The sequence below is a fragment of the Sphaeramia orbicularis genome, unplaced genomic scaffold (assembly GCF_902148855.1).
Source record: "Sphaeramia orbicularis unplaced genomic scaffold, fSphaOr1.1, whole genome shotgun sequence".
NCBI lineage: Eukaryota > Metazoa > Chordata > Actinopteri > Kurtiformes > Apogonidae > Sphaeramia > Sphaeramia orbicularis.
This window is the reverse complement of record NW_021941573.1, coordinates 249028-271575: the sequence shown is the minus strand read 5'-3', so window position 1 is coordinate 271575 and position 22548 is coordinate 249028. Positions and strand designations below refer to the sequence as shown.

General features: G+C 48.3%; 1 protein-coding gene across 4 annotated transcripts; it reads left to right on the top strand.

Moving 5' to 3' along the window:
• Positions 1 to 4994: 4994 nt before the first annotated feature.
• On the top strand, positions 4995 to 22534 carry LOC115416196 (V-set domain-containing T-cell activation inhibitor 1-like). Of its 4 annotated transcripts, none has more exons than XM_030129922.1 (4): positions 5002 to 6436; positions 10968 to 11084; positions 12599 to 12639; positions 22307 to 22534. In XM_030129922.1, exons 1-3 carry the CDS (start codon positions 5941 to 5943, stop codon positions 12622 to 12624), a joined length of 639 nt encoding a protein of 212 aa, XP_029985782.1. In that variant the 5' UTR covers positions 5002 to 5940; the 3' UTR covers positions 12625 to 12639; positions 22307 to 22534. The 4 variants fall into 4 exon arrangements, with proteins under 4 accessions (XP_029985784.1, XP_029985782.1, XP_029985780.1 ...); XM_030129920.1 differs by having other exon boundaries at positions 12599 to 12646; XM_030129923.1 differs by lacking the exon at positions 12599 to 12639 and having other exon boundaries at positions 5003 to 6436; positions 22307 to 22533.
• The last annotated feature ends 14 nt before the right edge of the window (positions 22535 to 22548 follow it).

Sequence of the window (22548 nt, the reverse complement as noted above, 5' to 3'; positions counted from 1 at the left end):
CCACTAAAGGGTCAGTCTGGTCCACTAAAAGGTCCAGTCTGACCCACTAAAGGGTCCAGTCTGACCCACTAGGTCCAGTCTGGTCACTAAAGGGTCAAGTCTGGTCCCTAAAAGGTCCAGTCTGACCCACTAAAGGGTCCAGTCTGGTCCACTAAAGGGTCCAGTCTGGTCCACTAAAGGGTCCAGTCTGACCCACTAAAGGGTCCAGTCTGACCCACTAAAGGGTCCAGTCTGGTCCACTAAAGGGTCCAGTCTGACCACTAAAGGGTCCAGTCTGACCCACTAAAGGGTCCAGTCTGGTCCACTAAAGGGTCCAGTCTGGTCCACTAAAGGGTCCAGTCTGACCCACTAAAGGGTCCAGTCTGACCACTAAAGGGTCCAGTCTGACCCACTAAAGGGTCCAGTCTGACCCACTAAAGGGTCCAGTCTGGTCCACTAAAGGGTCCAGTCTGACCACTAAAGGGTCCAGTCTGGTCCACTAAAGGGTCCAGTCTGGTCCACTAAAGGGTCCAGTCTGACCACTAAAGGGTCCAGTCTGGTCCACTAAAGGGTCCAGTCTGACCACTAAAGGGTCCAGTCTGGTCCACTAAAGGGTCCAGTCTGGTCCAGTAAAGGGTCCAGTCTGACCCACTAAAGGGTCCAGTCTGGTCCACTAAAGGGTCCAGTCTGGTCCAGTAAAGGGTCCAGTCTGACCCACTAAAGGGTCCAGTCTGACCCACTAAAGGGTCCAGTCTGGTCCACTAAAGGGTCCAGTCTGACCCACTAAAGGGTCCAGTCTGACCACTAAAGGGTCCAGTCTGGTCCCCTAAAGGGTCCAGTCTGACCCACTAAAGGGTCCAGTCTGGTCCACTAAAGGGTCCAGTCTGGTCCACTAAAGGGTCCAGTCTGACCACTAAAGGGTCCAGTCTCGTCCACTAAAGGGTCCAGTCTGGTCCACTAAAGGGTCCAGTCTGACCCACTAAAGGGTCCAGTCTGGTCCACTAAATGGTCCAGTCTGACCCACTAAGGGTCCAGTCTGGACCACTAAAGGGTCCAGTCTGTCCCACTAAAGGGTCCAGTCCAGACCACTAAAGGGTCCAGTCCAGACCACTAAATGGTCCAGTCTGACCCACTAAAGGGTCCAGTCTGGACCACCAAAGGGTCCAGTCTGGTCCACCAAAGGGTCCAGTCTGGTCCACTAAAGGGTCCAGTCTAGACCACTAAAGGGTCCAGTCTGGACCACCAAAGGGTCCAGTCTGGTCCACCAAAGGGTCCAGTCTGGTCCACTAAAGGGTCCAGTCTAGACCACTAAAGGGTCCAGTCTGACCCACTAAAGGGTCCAGTCTGGTCCACTAAAGGGTCCAGTCTAGACCACTAAAGGGTCCAGTCTGACCCACTAAAGGGTCCAGTCTGGTCCACCAAAGGGTCCAGTTTGACCCACTAAAGGGTCCAGTCTGGTCCACTAAAGGGTCCAGTCTGGTCCACTAAAGGGTCCAGTCTGACCCACTAAAGGGTCCAGTCTGGTCCACTAAAGGGTCCAGTCTGACCCACTAAAGGGTCCAGTCTGGTCCACCAAAGGGTCCAGTTTGACCCACTAAAGGGTCCAGTCTGGTCCACTAAAGGGTCCAGTCTGACCACTAAAGGGTCCAGTCTGACCCACTAAAGGGTCCAGTCTGGTCCACTAAAGGGTCCAGTCTGACCCACTAAAGGGTCCAGTCTGGTCCACTAAAGGGTCCAGTCTGACCACTAAAGGGTCCAGTCTGGTCCACTAAAGGGTCCAGTCTGGTCCACTAAAGGGTCCAGTCTGACCACTAAAGGGTCCAGTCTGACCCACTAAAGGGTCCAGTCTGGTCCACTAAAGGGTCCAGTCTGACCACTAAAGGGTCCAGTCTGGTCCACCAAAGGGTCCAGTCTGACCACTAAAGGGTCCAGTCTGACCACTAAAGGGTCCAGTCTGGTCCACTAAAGGGTCCAGTCTGACCACTAAAGGGTCCAGTCTGGTCCACTAAAGGGTCCAGTCTGGTCCAGTAAAGGGTCCAGTCTGGTCCACTAAAGGGTCCAGTCTGACCCACTAAAGGGTCCAGTCTGGTCCACTAAAGGGTCCAGTCTGACCCACTAAAGGGTCCAGTCTGGTCCACTAAAGGGTCCAGTCTGACCACTAAAGGGTCCAGTCTGGTCCACTAAAGGGTCCAGTCTGACCACTAAAGGGTCCAGTCTGACCACTAAAGGGTCCAGTCTGACCCACTAAAGGGTCCAGTCTGGTCCACTAAAGGGTCCAGTCTGACCACTAAAGGGTCCAGTCTGGTCCACCAAAGGGTCCAGTCTGACCACTAAAGGGTCCAGTCTGACCACTAAAGGGTCCAGTCTGGTCCACTAAAGGGTCCAGTCTGGTTCACTAAAGGGTCCAGTCTGACCACTAAAGGGTCCAGTCTGGTCCACTAAAGGGTCCAGTCTGACCACTAAAGGGTCCAGTCTGGTCCACTAAAGGGTCCAGTCTGGTCCAGTAAAGGGTCCAGTCTGGTCCACTAAAGGGTCCAGTCTGACCACTAAAGGGTCCAGTCTGGTCCACTAAAGGGTCCAGTCTGACCCACTAAAGGGTCCAGTCTGACCACTAAAGGGTCCAGTCTGACCCACTAAAGGGTCCAGTCTGACCCACTAAAGGGTCCAGTCTGGTCCACTAAAGGGTCCAGTCTGACCACTAAAGGGTCCAGTCTGGTCCACTAAAGGGTCCAGTCTGGCCCACTAAAGGGTCCAGTCTGACCACTAAAGGGTCCAGTCTGGTCCACTAAAGGGTCCAGTCTGACCACTAAAGGGTCCAGTCTGGTCCACTAAAGGGTCCAGTCTGGTCCAGTAAAGGGTCCAGTCTGACCCACTAAAGGGTCCAGTCTGGTCCACTAAAGGGTCCAGTCTGGTCCAGTAAAGGGTCCAGTCTGACCCACTAAAGGGTCCAGTCTGACCCACTAAAGGGTCCAGTCTGGTCCACTAAAGGGTCCAGTCTGACCCACTAAAGGGTCCAGTCTGACCACTAAAGGGTCCAGTCTGGTCCACTAAAGGGTCCAGTCTGACCCACTAAAGGGTCCAGTCTGGTCCACTAAAGGGTCCAGTCTGGTCCACTAAAGGGTCCAGTCTGACCACTAAAGGGTCCAGTCTCGTCCACTAAAGGGTCCAGTCTGGTCCACTAAAGGGTCCAGTCTGACCCACTAAAGGGTCCAGTCTGGTCCACTAAAGGGTCCAGTCTGACCCACTAAAGGGTCCAGTCTGGACCACTAAAGGGTCCAGTCTGGTCCAGTAAAGGGTCCAGTCTGACCCACTAAAGGGTCCAGTCTGACCCACTAAAGGGTCCAGTCTGGTCCACTAAAGGGTCCAGTCTGACCCACTAAAGGGTCCAGTCTGACCACTAAAGGGTCCAGTCTGGTCCACTAAAGGGTCCAGTCTGACCCACTAAAGGGTCCAGTCTGGTCCACTAAAGGGTCCAGTCTGGTCCACTAAAGGGTCCAGTCTGACCACTAAAGGGTCCAGTCTCGTCCACTAAAGGGTCCAGTCTGGTCCACTAAAGGGTCCAGTCTGACCCACTAAAGGGTCCAGTCTGGTCCACTAAAGGGTCCAGTCTGACCCACTAAAGGGTCCAGTCTGGACCACTAAAGGGTCCAGTCTGACCCACTAAAGGGTCCAGTCTGACCACTAAAGGGTCCAGTCTGGTCCACTAAAGGGTCCAGTCTGACCCACTAAAGGGTCCAGTCTGGACCACCAAAGGGTCCAGTCTGGTCCACCAAAGGGTCCAGTCTGGTCCACTAAAGGGTCCAGTCTAGACCACTAAAGGGTCCAGTCTGGACCACCAAAGGGTCCAGTCTGGTCCACCAAAGGGTCCAGTCTGGTCCACTAAAGGGTCCAGTCTAGACCACTAAAGGGTCCAGTCTGACCCACTAAAGGGTCCAGTCTGGTCCACTAAAGGGTCCAGTCTAGACCACTAAAGGGTCCAGTCTGACCCACTAAAGGGTCCAGTCTGGTCCACCAAAGGGTCCAGTTTGACCCACTAAAGGGTCCAGTCTGGTCCACTAAAGGGTCCAGTCTGGTCCACTAAAGGGTCCAGTCTGGTCCACCAAAGGGTCCAGTTTGACCCACTAAAGGGTCCAGTCTGGTCCACTAAAGGGTCCAGTCTGACCACTAAAGGGTCCAGTCTGACCCACTAAAGGGTCCAGTCTGGTCCACTAAAGGGTCCAGTCTGACCCACTAAAGGGTCCAGTCTGGTCCACTAAAGGGTCCAGTCTGACCCACTAAAGGGTCCAGTCTGGTCCACTAAAGGGTCCAGTCTGACCACTAAAGGGTCCAGTCTGGTCCACTAAAGGGTCCAGTCTGGTCCACTAAAGGGTCCAGTCTGACCCACTAAAGGGTCCAGTCTGGTCCACTAAAGGGTCCAGTCTGACCACTAAAGGGTCCAGTCTGGTCCACCAAAGGGTCCAGTCTGACCACTAAAGGGTCCAGTCTGACCACTAAAGGGTCCAGTCTGGTCCACTAAAGGGTCCAGTCTGGTCCACTAAAGGGTCCAGTCTGACCACTAAAGGGTCCAGTCTGGTCCACTAAAGGGTCCAGTCTGACCACTAAAGGGTCCAGTCTGGTCCACTAAAGGGTCCAGTCTGGTCCACTAAAGGGTCCAGTCTGACCCACTAAAGGGTCCAGTCTGGTCCACTAAAGGGTCCAGTCTGACCACTAAAGGGTCCAGTCTGGTCCACTAAAGGGTCCAGTCTGGTCCACTAAAGGGTCCAGTCTGACCACTAAAGGGTCCAGTCTGACCCACTAAAGGGTCCAGTCTGGTCCACTAAAGGGTCCAGTCTGACCACTAAAGGGTCCAGTCTGGTCCACCAAAGGGTCCAGTCTGACCACTAAAGGGTCCAGTCTGACCACTAAAGGGTCCAGTCTGGTCCACTAAAGGGTCCAGTCTGGTTCACTAAAGGGTCCAGTCTGACCACTAAAGGGTCCAGTCTGGTCCACTAAAGGGTCCAGTCTGACCACTAAAGGGTCCAGTCTGGTCCAGTAAAGGGTCCAGTCTGGTCCACTAAAGGGTCCAGTCTGACCCACTAAAGGGTCCAGTCTGGTCCACTAAAGGGTCCAGTCTGGTCCAGTAAAGGGTCCAGTGTGGACCCTGGGGTGAATGTGTCAGATACAGAAGTACAGACCAGACCACTGACATGTGTTCCAGTCCTTTTAGGTCCTGTCAGTCTAAAGTGGACCAGAACCAGGAACAGACTCCAGTAATAACGTATAAATCATCAGAACTGGACTTTGTGTTTAAGTGAAAACAGTCAAATTAAACCAAAGTGTTTACATTTACAGACGAGCCTTGAACAAAACATGTGAATTTCTGGGACATGTGAACAGAAGTCTGGAATTTAACTCATGTTCTGTCTGTTCTTAAATGTGTGTTTGTAGATCCACTGTGAACAGGAGTACATGATCAACGGAGGCAGAACATCGTTCACATCACACTCAGTTCACTGTAGAATTCTAGCCTGTTCATGTTAGTTCATGTTGTGTTCAAGTACAGTTCGTAAATGTGAACTTTTTCATTATGGAGTTTACTTTGTTCACTCAAACGTTGTGATCCTGTTATTTCTGTTGGACTGGTCCGGTCCGGTCCACTACAGACCACATTAGACTGAGTATGGAACTGATCTGACATGAGTCTGACAGACCTGGTCTACAGGAGCCCCCATAAGACAGCAGGGTTCAGGTGGACCAGGTTCAGATGGTCCAGAGGGTTCAGATGGTCCAGAGGGTTCAGATGGTCCAGAGGGTTCAGATGGTCCATAGTTTAGTTAGTGGTCACTGATTAGTGTACTTAATGGTGACTGGTTAGTTTAGTCTGTCTCCTCAGTTTCCCATCATGCCTCAGTGTTTGTCCTGTTTCTCCTCAGTTTCCCATCATGCCTCAGTGTTTTTCCTGTTTCTCCTCAGTTTCCCATCATGCCTCAGTCTTTGTCCTGTTTCTCCTCAGTTTCCCATCATGCCTCAGTCTTTGTCCTGTTTCTCCTCAGTTTCCCATCATGCCTCAGTGTTTTTCCTGTGTTTCCTCAGTTTCCCATCATGCCTCAGTGTTTGTCCTGTGTTTCCTCAGTTTCCCATCATGCCTCAGTGCTGGTGCAGGTATCTGAGGGGGGGTCGGCCCTCCTCCCCTGTTCTTCTTCGAAGCCTCTCTCTGACGGCGCCGTGGTGGAGTGGCTCCGGGACACGCCCCCCCTCACCGTCCACATCCGCCGCAGCGACCGCGACCAGCCGTCCGAACAGGACAGGCTGTACCAACGCCGCACCGCCATGAAGGCCGACGCCTACAAGAGCAGAGACCTGAGCCTGACCCTGAACGACACCACCATCTTTGACAAAGGAGTCTACATCTGCTCTGTGACGGACGGAAGCAAACTACCAGACCAGGAGGTGGAGCTGAAGGTCCACCTGAAGGACGGTGAGTGGTCCAAACAGAACCAGAACCAGAACCCCCTAACCCTAACCAGACCAGGAGGTGGAGCTGAAGGTCCAAACAGTGAGTGGTCCAAACAGAACCAGAACACCCTAACCCTAACCAGACCAGGAGGTGGAGCTGAAGGTCCACCTGAAGGACGGTGAGTGGTCCAAACAGAACCAGAACCCTGTAACCCTAACCAGACCAGGAGGTGGAGCTGAAGGTCCACCTGAAGGACGGTGAGTGGTCCAAACAGAACCAGAACCAGAACCCCCTAACCCTAACCAGACCAGGAGGTGGAGCTGAAGGTCCACCTGAAGGACGGTGAGTGGTCCAAACAGAACCAGAACCACAACCAGAACCCCCTAACCCTAACCAGACCAGGAGGTGGAGCTGAAGGTCTACCTGAAGGACGGTGAGTGGTCCAAACAGAACCAGAACCCCCTAACCCTAACCAGACCAGGAGGTGGAGCTGAAGGTCCACCTGAAGGACGGTGAGTGGTCCAAACAGAACCAGAACCCCCTAACCCTAACCAGACCAGGAGGTGGAGCTGAAGGTCCACCTGAAGGACGGTGAGTGGTCCAAACAGAACCAGAACCAGAACCCCCTAACCCTAACCAGACCAGGAGGTGGAGCTGAGGGTCCACCTGAAGAACGGTGAGTGGTCCAAACAGAACCAGAACCAGAACCCTGTAACCCTAACCAGACCAGGAGGTGGAGCTGAAGGTCCACCTGAAGGACGGTGAGTGGTCCAAACAGAACCAGAACCACAACTAGAACCCCCTAACCCTAACCAGACCAGGAGGTGGAGCTGAAGGTCCAAACGGTGAGTGGTCCAAACAGAACCACAACCTCCTAACCCTAACCAGACCAGGAGGTGGAGCTGAAGGTCCACCTGAAGGACGGTGAGTGGTCCAAACAGAACCAGAACCAGAACCCCCTAACCCTAACCAGACCAGGAGGTGGAGCTGAAGGTCCACCTGAAGGACGGTGAGTGGTCCAAACAGAACCACAACCAGAACTAGAACTAGAACTAGAACTAGAACCAGAATCCTAACCATAACCAGACCAGGAGGTGGAGCTGTGGTTCCACTAAATGTCTTCATTCACTGTTCGATTCTTTCGATGGTTTCAAACAGCTCCAACTTAAACTGTGTGAATCTGTGGTAAAGTCAGACTCAGAGTTCATGTTCTCACACTGTAGGACCATACACCAGAGGACGAACCACAGTGTAGGACCATACACCAGAGGACGAACCACAGTGTAGGACCATACACCAGAGGACGCACCACACTGTAGGACCGTACGCCAGAGGATGCACCACACTGTAGGACCGTACGCCAGAGGACAAACCACACTGTAGGACCGTACGCCAGAGGACGCACCACACTGTAGGACCCTACGCCAGAGGAGGCACCACACTGTAGGACCGTACGCCAGAGGACAAACCACACTGTAGGACCGTACGCCAGAGGACGCACCACACTGTAGGACCGTACGCCAGAGGACGCACCACACTGTAGGACCGTACGCCAGAGGACGCACCACACTGTAGGACCGTACGCCAGAGGACAAACCACACTGTAGGACCATACGCCAGAGGAGGCACCACACTGTAGGACCGTACGCCAGAGGACGCACCACACTGTAGGACCGTACACCAGAGGACAAACCACACTGTAGGACCATACGCCAGAGGACGCACCACACTGTGGGACCATACGCCAGAGGACGAACCACACTGTAGGACCATATGCCAGAGAACAAACCACACTGTAGGACCATATGCCAGAGGACGCACCACACTGTAGGACCGTACACCAGAGGACAAACCACACTGTAGGACCATATGCCAGAGGACGCACCACACTGTGGGACCATACGCCAGAGGACGAACCACACTGTAGGACCATATGCCAGAGAACAAACCACACTGTAGGACCATATGCCAGAGGACGCATCACACTGTAGGACCATACACCAGAGGATGAACCACACTGTAGGACCATATGCCAGAGGACACATCACACTGTAGGACCATACACCAGAGGATGAACCACACTGTAGGACCGTACACCAGAGGACGCACCACACTGTAGGACCGTACACCAGAGGACAAACCACACTGTAGGACCATACACCAGAGGACGCACCACACTGTAGGACCATACGCCAGAGGACGCGCCACACTGTAGGACCATACGCCAGTGGACAAACCACACTGTAAGACCATACGCCAGAGAACAAACCACACTGTAGGACCATACGCCAGAGGACGCACCACACTGTAGGACCATACGCCAGAGGACGCACCACACTGTAGGACCATACGCCAGAGGACAAACCACACTGTAGGACCATACGCCAGAGGACGCACCACACTGTAGGACCATACACCAGAGGACGCACCACACTGTAGGACCATACGCCAGTGGCCAAACCACACTGTAGGACCATACGCCAGAGGACGCACCACACTGTAGGACCATACGCCAGTGGACAAACCACACTGTAGGACCATACGCCAGAGGACGCACCACACTGTAGGACCATACGCCAGAGGACGAACCACACTGTAGGACCATACGCCAGAGGACGAACCACACTGTAGGACCATACGCCAGAGGACGAACCACACTGTAGGACCATACGCCAGAGGACAAACCACACTGTAGGACCATACGCCAGAGGACGCACCACACTGTGGGACCATACACCAGAGGACAAACCACACTGTAGGACCATACACCAGAGGATGCACCACACGTTCAACTGTTGGACCCGGAAATCCAACGTTCAAATACCAAGGAATCCAAAGTGCACAGACGACTGTGTGTTGGTGTGAGTCACCAGATGGTGGTGCTAAACCAAACCCATGGAGCTGCTGTGGTAACATGTGCCATTATCTGTGAGGAATGAAAACAGAAGAACAGACGAGCAGGTGTTTGTGCAGGAGGTGTTTGTCCAGATGTGGACAGTATGGGCTGTCAGTCCTACAGTAAAGGGAACCAGAGGGAAGATGCAACAGATAAACTGCACCAGAACAACAGCCAGCTACTGTTAGCTTAGCATTAGCTGAGTATTAGCTTAGCATTAGCTTATAGTAGCTGGATATTATTGTGTTGGTGCATGCACAGTGTGAGAATGTTTTCAATTCAGTTCAGTTTTATTTGTACAGCCCAGTATCACAGCCAGGTTATCTGAAAGGGCTTTACAGAGTCAGCTGGATGTAAACAACAACAGTCAAATAAACAGCAGAACATGAGTCATGTCCAGGACATCCCCCGTCCTTAGACCCTCCTTCTCGGCGAGGAAAAGCTCAAACCCAGTGGGAAAATGGAGAAACCTGGGGGAGAACCACAGTGAAGGACAGATCCACTCCCATGGACGGACAGGCTGGAGATGCACCAGGACTGATGGACGTCCATCTGCAGATGGAGTTCAGTCTGAAGGATGCAGTAGGTGGACACATGGGGGTCCGTCCCACTGGATGAGACAGGCAGGAGCGAGGAGGTCCATCCACAGCGGTGAGGCCGAGGACGTCCATCCAGACAGGTGGGGGAGGGGCTCAGGACAGGACACAGAGGGGTCAGCGCAGATCCTGTCGTCATTGGCTCCCAGCGGCTACGGCTGAAAAAGTAGCCACTCCCCCAGAGGGGAGTGGGGAAAGGGGACAGCGGGTGAATAGTAAAGCAAGAATCTGAGGCTCATGGGCTCGTGGCAGTGCTGTGACAGTGGATATCCTCAGGAGGAGCAGCAGGACTTCAAACAGCTGCGTTTTCCTGGTGAACACACGATAGGAGGTGGTGTTCATGTCCACTGCACCAAACAGCACACACCATTAGAGGAACATCTGGACCTACCCACAAAGAGAAGCACCAGAGTATGGACGCCTTTAAAGGACAGTGAATGGTCTGATCCAGAACCAGAACCAGAACCCCTTAACCCTGACCTGACCAGGAAGTGGAGCTGAGGGTCCATTTAAAGGACAGTGAGTGTAGAACCAGAACCCAGAGCCCCTGAACCATAACCCATAAACCCTGGTTCTACTGGTTCTGTTGGTTCTGGTTCTGGTCCTAGTTCTGGTCTGGTTCTGGTCCACAGCTCATGTGTTCTTGTGTTTTCCAGATGGTTCTGTTGGTTCTGGTTCTGGTCCTAGTTCTGGTCTGGTTCTGGTCCACAGCTCATGTGTTCTTGTGTTTTCAGATGGTTCTGTTGGTTCTGGTTCTGGTTCTGGTCCTAGTTCTGGTCTGGTTCTGGTCCACAGCTCATGTGTTCTTGTGTTTTCAGATGGTTCTGTTGGTTCTGGTTCTGGTTCTGGTCCTAGTTCTGGTCTGGTTCTGGTCCACAGCTCATGTGTTCTTGTGTTTTCAGATGGTTCTGTTGGTTCTGGTTCTGGTTCTGGTCCTGGTTCTGGTCCACAGCTCATGTGTTCTTGTGTTTTCAGATGGTTCTGTTGGTTCTGGTTCTGGTTCTGGTCCTGGTTCTGGTCTGGTTCTGGTCCACAACTCATGTGTTCTTGTGTTTTCCAGATGCAATCTCCAGACGTCTGTCTGATCTGAGGGACGCTGTCATCGTAGTGGGCGTGTTCACGGGCATCGGCTTCATTGGAGGAAGTGGATACCTGCTGTACAAAAAATACACAAAAGGTAACACACACACACACACACAGTTTCACTTCCTGTTTTGTTTGTAAAGAAAACTTTTTTTTTCTCCCAAAATTAGATTTTTATTTTGGTTGTCAATAAAAAAATGACCTTTATGTTCTGGATAATAAACAGATAATAAACAAATAATGAACAGATAATAAACAGATAATAAACAAATAATAAACAGATAATAAACAAATAATGAAGAGATAATAAACAGATAATAAACAGGTAATGATCAGGTGGACGTAATGAACTGTTGACGACGTCCTAATCATGTGTCATCCGCAGTTAAAGGTGCAGATGTTCAGTGTATTCAACAGTTAAAGGTGCAGATGTACAGTGTATTCAACAGTTAAAGGTGCAGATGTTCAGTGTATTCAACAGTTAAAGGTGCAGATGTTCAGTGTATTCAACAGTTAAAGGTGCAGATGTTCAGTGTATTCGACAGTTAAAGGTGCAGATGTTCAGTGTATTCAACAGTTAAAGGTGCAGATGTTCAGTGTATTCAACAGTTAAGGGTGCAGATGTACAGTGTATTCAACAGTTAAAGGTGCAGATGTACAGTGTATTCAACAGTTAAAGGTGCAGATGTTCAGTGTATTCAACAGTTAAAGGTGCAGATGTTCAGTGTATTCAACAGTTAAAGGTGCAGATGTTCAGTGTATTCAACAGTTAAATGTGCAGATGTTCAGTGTATTCAACAGGTAAAGGTGCAGATGTACAGTGTATTCAACAGTTAAAGGTGCAGATGTACAGTGTATTCAACAGTTAAAGGTGCAGATGTACAGTATATTCAACAGTTAAAGGTGCAGATGTTCAGTGTATTCAACAGTTAAAGGTGCAGATGTTCAGTGTATTCAACAGTTAAAGGTGCAGATGTTCAGTGTATTCAACAGTTAAAGGTGCAGATGTACAGTGTATTCAACAGTTAAAGGTGCAGATGTACAGTGTATTCAACAGTTAAAGGTGCAGATGTACAGTGTATTCAACAGTTAAAGGTGCAGATGTTCAGTGTATTCAACAGTTAAAGGTACAGATGTTCAGTGTATTCAACAGTTAAAGGTGCAGATGTTCAGTGTATTCAACAGTTAAAGGTGCAGATGTTCAGTGTATTCAACAGTTAAAGGTGCAGATGTTCAGTGTATTCAACAGTTAAAGGTGCAGATGTTCAGTGTATTCAACAGTTAAAGGTGCAGATGTACAGTGTATTCAACAGTTAAAGGTGCAGATGTACAGTGTATTCAACAGTTAAAGGTGCAGATGTTCAGTGTATTCAACAGTTAAAGGTGCAGATGTTCAGTGTATTCAACAGTTAAAGGTGCAGATGTTCAGTGTATTCAACAGTTACAGGTGCAGATGTTCAGTGTATTCAACAGTTAAAGGTGCAGATGTTCAGTGTATTCAACAGTTAAAGGTGCAGATGTTCAGTGTATTCAACAGTTAAAGGTGCAGATGTTCAGTGTATTCAACAGTTGAATCTGTGTCTCTTCTGTTCTCTGATTGGGTTTCAGGATCTACACGGGGTGGAAACATATGACATCAGCTGACTCATGTGTGAGGTCATTTCCTGTTCAGTCTGGGTGGTGGGAGGTGTTCACAGACATCAGACTAGACAGTGAGGAGCTGGAGGTAGCACTGAGCAAGTCTGTTCCCTGTAGAACCAGTGTGTTCCTTGTAGAACCAGTCTGTTCTGTGTAGAACCAGTCTGTTCCCTGTAGAACCAGTCTGTTCTGTTTAGAACCAGTGTATTCTGTGTAGAACCAGTCTGTTCCCTGTAGAACCAGTGTGTTCTGTGTAGAACCAGTCTGTTCCCTGTAGAACCAGTCTGTTCCCTGTAGAACCAGTTTTTTCTGTGTAGAACCAGTCTGTTCTGTGTAGAACCAGTGCGTTCTGTGTAGAACCAGTCTTTTCTGTGTAGAACCAGTCTTTTCCCTGTAGAAACAGTGTGTTCCCTCTAGAACCAGTCTGTTCTGTGTAGAACAAGTCTGTTCTGTGTAGAACCAGTCTGTTCCGTGTAGAACCAGTCTGTTCCCTGTAGAACCAGTCTGTTCTGTGTAGAACCAGTCTGTTCCCTGTAAAACCAGTCTGTTCCCTTTAAAACCAGTCTGTTCTGTGTAGAAACAGTCTGTTCTTTGTAGAACCAGTCTGTTCTGTGTAGAACCAGTGTGTTCTGTGTAGAACCAGTCTGTTCCCTGTAGAACCAGTCTGTTCTGTGTAGAACCAGTCTGTTCTGTGTAGAACCAGTTTATTCTGTGTAGAACCAGTCTGTTCAGTGTAGAACCAGTCTGTTCCCTGTAGAACCAGTTTGTTCTGTGTAGAACCAGTCTGTTCTTTGTAGAACCAGTCTATTCTGTGTAGAACCAGTGTGTTCTGTGTAGAACCAGTCTGTTCTGTGTAGAACCAGTGTATTCTGTGTAGAACCAGTGTGTTCTGTGTAGAACCAGTCTGTTCCCTGTAGAACCAGTGTGTTCCGTGTAGAACCAGTCTGTTCTGTGTATAACCAGTCTGTTCCCTGTAGAACCAGTCTTTTCTTTGTAGAACCAGTCTGTTCCCTGTAGAACCAGTGTGTTCTGTGTAGAACCAGTCGGTTCCCATTAGAACCAGTCTTTTCTGTGCAGAACCAATCTGTTCCCTTTAGAACCAGTGTATACTGTGTAGAACCAGTCTGTTCCCTGTAGAACCAGTGTGTACTGTGTAGAACCAGTCGGTTCCCTTTAGAACCAGTCTTTTCCCTTTAGAACCAGTCTGTTCCCTGTAGAACCAGTCTGTTCTGTGTAGAACCAGTCTGTTCCCTTTAGAACCAGTCTGTTCCCTGTAGAACAAGTTTGTTCTTTGTAGAACCAGTCTGTTCTGTGTAGAACCAGTCTGTTCCATGTAGAACCAGTCTGTTCCGTGTAGAACCAGTCTGTTCCCTTTAGAACCAGTCTGTTCCCTGTAGAACCAGTCTTTTCCGTTTAGAACCAGTCTGTTCTGTGTAGAACCAGTCTGTTCCATTTAGAAACAGTCTGTTCTTTGTAGAACCAGTCTGTTCCCTTTAGAACAAGTCTGGTCCGTTTAGAACCAATTTTTTCTATGTAGAACCAGAGTGTTCCATATAGAACCAGTCTGTTCCGTGTAGAACCAGTCTGTTCCCTTTAGAACCAGTCTGTTCCCTGTGGAACCAATCTTTCCATGTAGAACCAGTCTGTTCCCTTTAGAAACAGTGTTTTCCCTGTAGAACCAGTCTGTTCTCTGTAGAACCAGTCTGTTCTCCTTAGAACCAGTCTGTTCCATGTAGAACCAGACTGTTCCCTGTAGAACCAGTGTGTTCTGTGTAGAACCAGTCTTTTCTGTGTAAAACCAATCTGTTCCCTGTAGAACCAGTGTGTTCTGTTTAGAACCAGTCTGTTCCCATTAGAACCAGTCTGTTCTGTGTAGAACCAGTCTGTTCTGTGTAGAACCAGTCTATTCTGTGTAGAACAAGTGTATTCTGTGTAGAACCAGTGTGTTCCGTGTAGAACCAGTCTGTTCTGTGTATAACCAGTCTGTTCTGTGTAGAACCAGTCTGTTCCCTGTAGAACCAGTCTTTTCTTTGTAGAACCAGTCTGTTCCCTGTAGAACTAGTGTGTTCTGTGTAGAACCAGTCTGTTCCCTGTAGAACCAGTGTATACTGTGTAGAACCAGTCTGTTCCCTGTGGAACCAGTGTGTACTGTGTAGAACCAGTCTGTTCCCTGTAGAACCAGTCTGTTCTGTGTAGAACCAGTGTGTTCCCTGTAGAACCAGTCTGTTCTGTGTAGAACCAGTCTGTTCCCTTTAGAACCAGTCTGTTTCCTGTAGAACCAGTCTTTTCTCTTTAGAACCAGTCTTTTCCCTGTAGAACAAGTCTGTTATTTGTAGAACCAGTCTTTTCTGTGTAGAACCAGACTGTTCCATGTAGAACCAGTCTGTTCCGTGTAGAACCAGTCTGTTCCCTTTAGAACCAGTCTGTTCCCTGTAGAACCAGTCTGTTCCGTGTAGAACCAGTCTGTTCTGTGTAGAACCAGTCTGTTCCCTTTAGAACAAGTCTTGCCCGTGTAGAACCAGTTTGTTCTTTGTAGAACCAGTCTGTTCCATGTAGAACCAGTCTGTTCCGTGTAGAACCAGTCTGTTCCCTTTAGAACCAGTCTGTTCCCTGTGGAATCAATATTTTCCATGTAGAACCAGTCTGTTCCCTTTAGAAACAGTCTTTTCCCTGTAGAGCCAGTCTGTTCTGTTTAGAACCAGTCTGTTCCCTTTAGAACCAGTCTGTTCTTTGTAGAACCAGTCTGTTCCGTGTCGAACCAGTCTGTTCTCTTTAGAACCAGTCTGTTTTGTGTAGAACCAGTCTGTTCATTGTAGAACCAGTCTTTTCCCTGTAGAACCAGTCTGTTCCCTGTAGAACCAGTTCTTTCCCTTTAGAACCAGTCTGTTCTCTGTAGAACCAGTCTATTCCCTGTAGAACCAGTCGGTTCTGTGTAGAACCAGTCTGTTCTTTGTAGAACCAGTCTGTTCTGTGTAGAACCAGTGTGTTCTGTGTAGAACCAGTCTGTTCCCTGTAGAACCAGTCGGTTCTGTGTAGAACCAGTCTGTTCTGTGTAGAACCAGTCTGTTCCATGTAGAACCAGTCTGTTCCGTGTAGAACCAGTCTGTTCCCTTTAGAACCAGTCTGTTCCCTGTGGAACCAATCTTTTCCATGTAGAACCAGTCTGTTCCCTTTAGAACCAGTCTGTTCCCTGTAGAACCAGTGTGTTCTGTGTAGAACCAGTCTGTTCCCTGTAGAACCAGTGTATACTGTGTAGAACCAGTCTGTTCCCTGTGGAACCAGTGTGTACTGTGTAGAACCAGTCTGTTCCCTGTAGAACCAGTCTGTTCTGTGTAGAACCAGTGTGTTCCCTGTAGAACCAGTCTGTTCTGTGTAGAACCAGTCTGTTCCCTTTAGAACCAGTCTGTTTCCTGTAGAACCAGTCTTTTCTCTTTAGAACCAGTCTTTTCCCTGTAGAACAAGTCTGTTATTTGTAGAACCAGTCTTTTCTGTGTAGAACCAGACTGTTCCATGTAGAACCAGTCTGTTCCGTGTAGAACCAGTCTGTTCCCTTTAGAACCAGTCTGTTCCCTGTAGAACCAGTCTGTTCCGTGTAGAACCAGTCTGTTCTGTGTAGAACCAGTCTTTTCCCTTTAGAACAAGTCTTGTCCGTGTAGAACCAGTTTGTTCTTTGTAGAACCAGTCTGTTCCATGTAGAACCAGTCTGTTCCGTGTAGAACCAGTCTGTTCCCTTTAGAACCAGTCTGTTCCCTGTGGAATCAATATTTTCCATGTAGAACCAGTCTGTTCCCTTTAGAAACAGTCTTTTCCCTGTAGAGCCAATCTGTTCTGTTTAGAACCAGTCTGTTCCCTTTAGAACCAGTCTGTTCTGTGTAGAACAAGTCTGTTCTGTGTAGAACCAGTGTGTTCTGTGTAGAACCAGTCTGTTCTTTGTAGAACCAGTCTGTTCCGTGTCGAACCAGTCTGTTCTCTTTAGAACCAGTCTGTTTTGTGTAGAACCAGTCTGTTCATTGTAGAACCAGTCTTTTCCCTGTAGAACCAGTCTGTTCCCTGTAGAACCAGTTCTTTCCCTTTAGAACCAGTCTGTTCTCTGTAGAACCAGTCTATTCCCTGTAGAACCAGTCGGTTCTGTGTAGAACCAGTCTGTTCTTTGTAGAACCAGTCTGTTCTGTGTAGAACCAGTGTGTTCTGTGTAGAACCAGTCTGTTCCCTGTAGAACCAGTCGGTTCTGTGTAGAACCAGTCTGTTCTGTGTAGAACCAGTCTGTTCCATGTAGAACCAGTCTGTTCCGTGTAGAACCAGTCTGTTCCCTTTAGAACCAGTCTGTTCCCTGTGGAACCAATCTTTTCCATGTAGAACCAGTCTGTTCCCTTTAGAACCAGTCTGTTCCCTGTAGAACCAGTCTGTTCTCTGTAGAACCAGTCTGTTCTCTTTAGAACCAGTCTGTTCCCTGTAGAACCAGTCTGTTCTCTGTAGAACCAGTCTGTTCTGTGTAGAACCAGTCTGTTCCCTGTAGAACCAGTCTGTTCTCTGTAGAACCAGTCTGTTCTGTGTAGAACCAGTGTGTTCTATGTAGAACCAGTGTGTTCTCTGTAGAACCAGTCTGTTCTCTTTAGAACCAGTCTGTTCTGTGTAGAACCAGTCTGTTCCCTTTAGAACCAGTCTGTTCCCTGTAGAACCAGTCTGTTCCCTTTAGAACCAGTCTGTTCTGTGTAGAACAAATCTGTTCTGAGTAGAACCAGTGTGTTCTGTGTAGAACCAGTCTTTTCCGTGTAGAACCAGTCTGTTCCCTGTAGAACCAGTCTGTTCCGTGTAGAACCAGTCTGTTCTCTATAGAACCAGTCTGTTCTGTTTAGAACCAGTCTGTTCTGTGCAGAACCAGTCTGTTCCCTTTAGAACCAGTCTGTTACCTGTAGAACCAGTCTTTACTTTGTACAACCAGTGTGTTCCCTGTAGAACCAGTCTGTTCTTTGTAGAACCAGTCTGTTCCCTGTAGAACCAGTCTGTTCCGTGTAGAACCAGTCTTTTTCTTTGTAGAACCAGTCTGTTCCATGTAGAACCAGTCTGTTCCGTGTAGAACCAGTCTGTTCTCTATAGAACCAGTCTGTTCCCTGTAGAACCAGTGTGTTCTGTGTAGAACCAGTCTGTTCCCTTTAGAACCAGTCTGTTCTGTGTAGAACCAGTCTGTTCTTTGTAGAACCAGTCTGTTCCGTGTCGAACCAGTCTGTTCCCTGTAGAACCAGTCTGTTCTGTGTAGAACCAGTCTGTTCATTGTAGAACCAGTCTGTTCCCTGTAGAACCAGTCTGTTCTCTGTAGAACCAGTCTATTCCCTGTAGAACCAGTCGGTTCTGTGTAGAACCAGTCTGTCCTTTGTAGAACCAGTCTGTTCTGTGTAGAACCATTGTGTTCTGTGTAGAACCAGTTTGTTCCCTGTAGAACCAGTCGGTTCTGTGTAGAACCAGTCTGTTCTGTGTAGAACCAGTCTGTTCTGTGTAGAACCAGTCTGTTCCCTCTGGTACCAATCTTTTCCATGTAGAAGCAGTCGGTTCCCTTTAGAACCAGTCTTTTCCGTGTAGAACCAGTCTGTTCCCTGTAGAACCAGTCTGTTCTGTGTAGAACCAGTCTGTTCCATGTAGAACCAGTCTGTTCCGTGTAGAACCAGTCTGTTCCATGTAGAACCAGTCTGTTCCGTGTAGAACCAGTCTGTTCCCTTTAGAACCGGTCTGTTCCCTGTGGAACCAATCTTTTCCATGTAGAACCAGTCTGTTCCCTTTAGAAACAGTGTTTTCCCTGTAGAACCAGTCTGTTCTGTGTAGAACAAGTCTGTTCTGTGTAGAACCAGTGTGTTCTGTGGAGAACCAGTCTGTTCTTTGTAGAACCAGTCTGTTCATTGTAGAACCAGTCTGTTCCCTGTAGAACCAGTCTGTTCCCTGTAGAACCAGTTCTTTCCCTTTAGAACCAGTCTGTTCTCTGTAGAACCAGTCTATTCCCTGTAGAACCAGTCGGTTCTGTGTAGAACCAGTCTGTTCTTTGTAGAACCAGTCTGTTCTGTGTAGAACCAGTGTGTTCTGTGTAGAACCAGTCTGTTCCCTGTAGAACCAGTCTGTTCTGTGTAGAACCAGTCTGTTCCATGTAGAACCAGTCTGTTCCATGTAGAACCAGTCTGTTCCCTTTCGAACCAGTCTTTTCCCTGTGGAACCAATCTTTTCCATGTAGAAGCAGTCTGTTCCCTTTAGAACCAGTCTGTTCCCTGTAGAACCAGTCTGTTCTCTGTAGAACCAGTCTGTTCTCTTTAGAACCAGCCTGTTCCCTGTAGAACCAGTCTGTTCTCTGTAGAACCAGTCTGTTCTGTGTAGAACCAGTCTGTTCTCTGTAGAACCAGTCTGTTCTGTGTAGAACCAGTGTGTTCTATGTAGAACCAGTGTGTTCTCTGTAGAACCAGTCTGTTCTCTTTAGAACCAGTCTGTTCTGTGTAGAACCAGTCTGTTCCCTTTAGAACCAGTCTTTTCCCTGTAGAACCAGTCTGTTCCCTTTAGATCCAGTCTGTTCTGTGTAGAACAAATCTGTTCTGTGTAGAACCAGTGTGTTCTGTGTAGAACCAGTCTGTTCTCTATAGAACCAGTCTGTTCTGTTTAGAACCAGTCTGTTCTGTTTAGAACCAGTCTGTTCTTTGTAGAACCAGTGTGTTCTCTTTAGAACCAGTCTGTTTCCTGTAGAACCAGTGTGTTCTGTGTAGAACCAGTCTGTTCCCTTTAGAACCAATCTGTTCTGTGTAGAACAAGTCTGTTCTGTGTAGAACCAGTGTGTTCTGTGTAGAACCAGTCTGTTCTTTGTAGAACCAGTCTGTTCCGTGTCGAACCAGTCTGTTCCCTGTAGAACCGGTCTGTTCTGTGTAGAACCAGTCTGTTCATTGTCGAACCAGTCTGTTCCCTGTAGAACCAGTCTGTTCCCTGTAGAACCAGTTCTTTCCCTTTAGAACCAGTCTGTTCCCTGTAGAACCAGTCTTTTCCCTGTAGAACCAGTTCTTTCCCTTTAGAACCAGTCTGTTCTCTGTAGAACCAGTCTATTCCCTGTAGAACCAGTCGGTTCTGTGTAGAACCAGTCTGTTCTTTGTAGAACCAGTCTGTTCTGTGTAGAACCAGTGTGTTCTGTGTAGAACCAGTCTGTTCCCTGTAGAACCAGTCGGTTCTGTGTAGAACCAGTCTGTTCTGTGTAGAACCAGTCTGTTCCATGTACAACCAGTCTGTTCCCTTTAGAACCAGTCTGTTCCCTGTGGAACCAATCTTTTCCATGTAGAAGCAGTCTGTTCCCTTTAGAACCAGTCTGTTCCCTGTAGAACCAGTCTGTTCTCTGTAGAACCAGTCTGTTCTGTGTAGAACCAGTCTCTTCCCTGTAGAACCAGTCATTTCTCTGTAGAACCAGTCTGTTCTGTGTAGAACCAGTCTGTTCCCTGTAAAACCAGTCTGTTCTCTGTAGAACCAGTCTGTTCTGTGTAGAACCAGTGTGTTCTATGTAGAACCAGTGTGTTCTCTTTAGAAACAGTCTGTTCTCTTTAGAACCAGTCTGTTCTGTGTAGAACCAGCCTGTTCCCTTTAGAACCAGTCTGTTCCCTGTAGAACCAGTCTGTTCCCTTTAGAACCAGTCTGTTCTGTGTAGAACAAATCTTTTCTTTGTAGAACCAGTCTGTTCTCTATAGAACCAGTCTGTTCCCTGTAGAACCAGTGTGTTCTGTGTAGAACCAGTCTTTTCCCTTTAGAACCAGTCTGTTCTGTGTAGAACAAGTCTGTTCTGTGTAGAACCAGTGCGTTCTGTGTAGAACCAGTCTGTTCTTTGTAGAACCAGTCTGTTCCGTGTCGAACCAGTCTGTTCCCTGTAGAACCAGTCTGTTCTGTGTAGAACCAGTCTGTTCATTGTAGAACCAGTCTGTTCCCTGTAGAACCAGTCTGTTCCCTGTAGAACCAGTTCTTTCCCTTTAGAACCAGTCTGTTCTCTGTAGAACCAGTCTATTCCCTGTAGAACCAGTCGGTTCTGTGTAGAACCAGTCTGTTCTTTGTAGTACCAGTCTGTTTCTTTGTAGAACCAGTGTGTTCTGAGTAGAACCAGTCTGTTCCCTGTGGTACCAATCTTTTCCATGTAGAAGCAGTCTGTTCCCTTTAGAACCAGTCTGTTCCGTGTAGAACCAGTCTGTTCTCTGTAGAACCAGTCTGTTCTCTTTAGAACCAGTCTGTTCCCTGTAGAACCAGTCTGTTCTCTGTAGAACCAGTCTGTTCTGTGTAGAACCAGTGTGTTCTATGTAGAACCAGTGTGTTCTCTGTAGAACCAGTCTGTTCTCTTTAGAACCAGTCTGTTCTGTGTAGAACCAGTCTGTTCACTTTAGAACCAGTCTTTTCCCTGTAGAACCAGTCTGTTCCCTTTAGAACCAGTCTGTTCTGTGTAGAACAAATCTGTTCTGTGTAGAACCAGTGTGTTCTGTGTAGAACCAGTCTGTTCCGTGTAGAACCAGTCTGTTCTCTATAGAACCAGTCTGTTCTGTTTACAACCAGTCTGTTCTTTGTAGAACAAGTGTGTTCTCTTTAGAACCAGTCTGTTCTTTGTAGAACCAGTGTGTTCTCTGTAGAACCAGTCTGTTCTGTTTAGAACCAATCTGTTCTTTGTAGAACCAGTGTGTTCTCTTTAGAACCAGTCTGTTCTTTGTAGAACTAGTCTGTTCTTTGCAGAACCAGTGTGTTCCCTGTAGAACTTGTGTGTTCCCTTAAGAACCAGTCTGTTCTGTTTAGAACCAGTCTGTTCTTTGTAGAACCAGTCTGCTCCCTGTAGAACCAGTCTGTTCTCTGTAGAACCAGTCTGTTCTGTGTAGAACCAGTCTGTTCTGTGTAGAACAAATCTGTTCTGTGTAGAACCAGTGTGTTCTGTGTAGAACCAGTCTGTTCTCTATAGAACCAGTCTGTTCTGTTTAGAACCAGTCTGTTCTGTCTAGAACCAGTCTGTTCTTTGTAGAACCAGTGTGTTCTCTTTAGAACCAGACTGTTTCCTGTAGAACCAGTGTGTTCTGTGTAGAACCAGTCTGTTCCCTTTAGAACCAGTCTGTTCTGTGTAGAACAAGTCTGTTCTGTGTAGAACCAGTGTGTTCTGTGTAGAACCAGTCCTTTCTTTGTAGAACCAGTCTGTTCCGTGTCGAACCAGTCTGTTCCCTGTAGAACCAGTCTGTTCTGTGTAGAACCAGTCTTTTCATTGTAGAACCAGTCTGTTCCCTGTAGAACCAGTCTGTTCTTTGTAGAACCAGTCTGTTCCCTGTAGAACCAGTCTGTTCTTTGTAGAACCAGTCTGTTCTTTGTAGAACCAGTCTGCTCCCTGTAGAACCAGTGTGTTCTGTGTAGAACCAGTCTGTTCCCTGTAGAACCAGTGTGTTCCATGTGTTTGGTCCATTCCCAGTAGAACTAGATCATTCCATGTGGTCAGTTTGTTCTGTGGTACCAGACGGTGGACACACTGATGGTGTTGCCGTGGTAACCTGGGTGCGTTCACTGTCTCCTCTTGTGTCTGTGGAACTGATGGCGTTGCCGTGGTAACTGATGGTTTGTCCTTTTTAAACTGATGGACCTGTGATCATGTGACCTGACTCCACCCACTGTGTGATCACATGACCTGACTCCACCCACTGTGTGTTTGTTCTGTAGGATGAAGAGGAGCAGGAGGTTTCCATGACAACGCATGCCTGAGGACAAACACACACACACACACACATAGTCAGCTGATTCACATGTTGATTTTCTGTCCTCATCCACTGAAGACTGAAGGTCTGGGTTTGGTCTGGGTTTGGTTTGGGTTTGGTTTGGGTTTGGTTTGGGTTTGGTCTGGGTTTGGTTTGGGTTTGGTTTGGGTTTGGTTTGGGTTTGGTCTGGGTTTGGTTTGGGTTTGG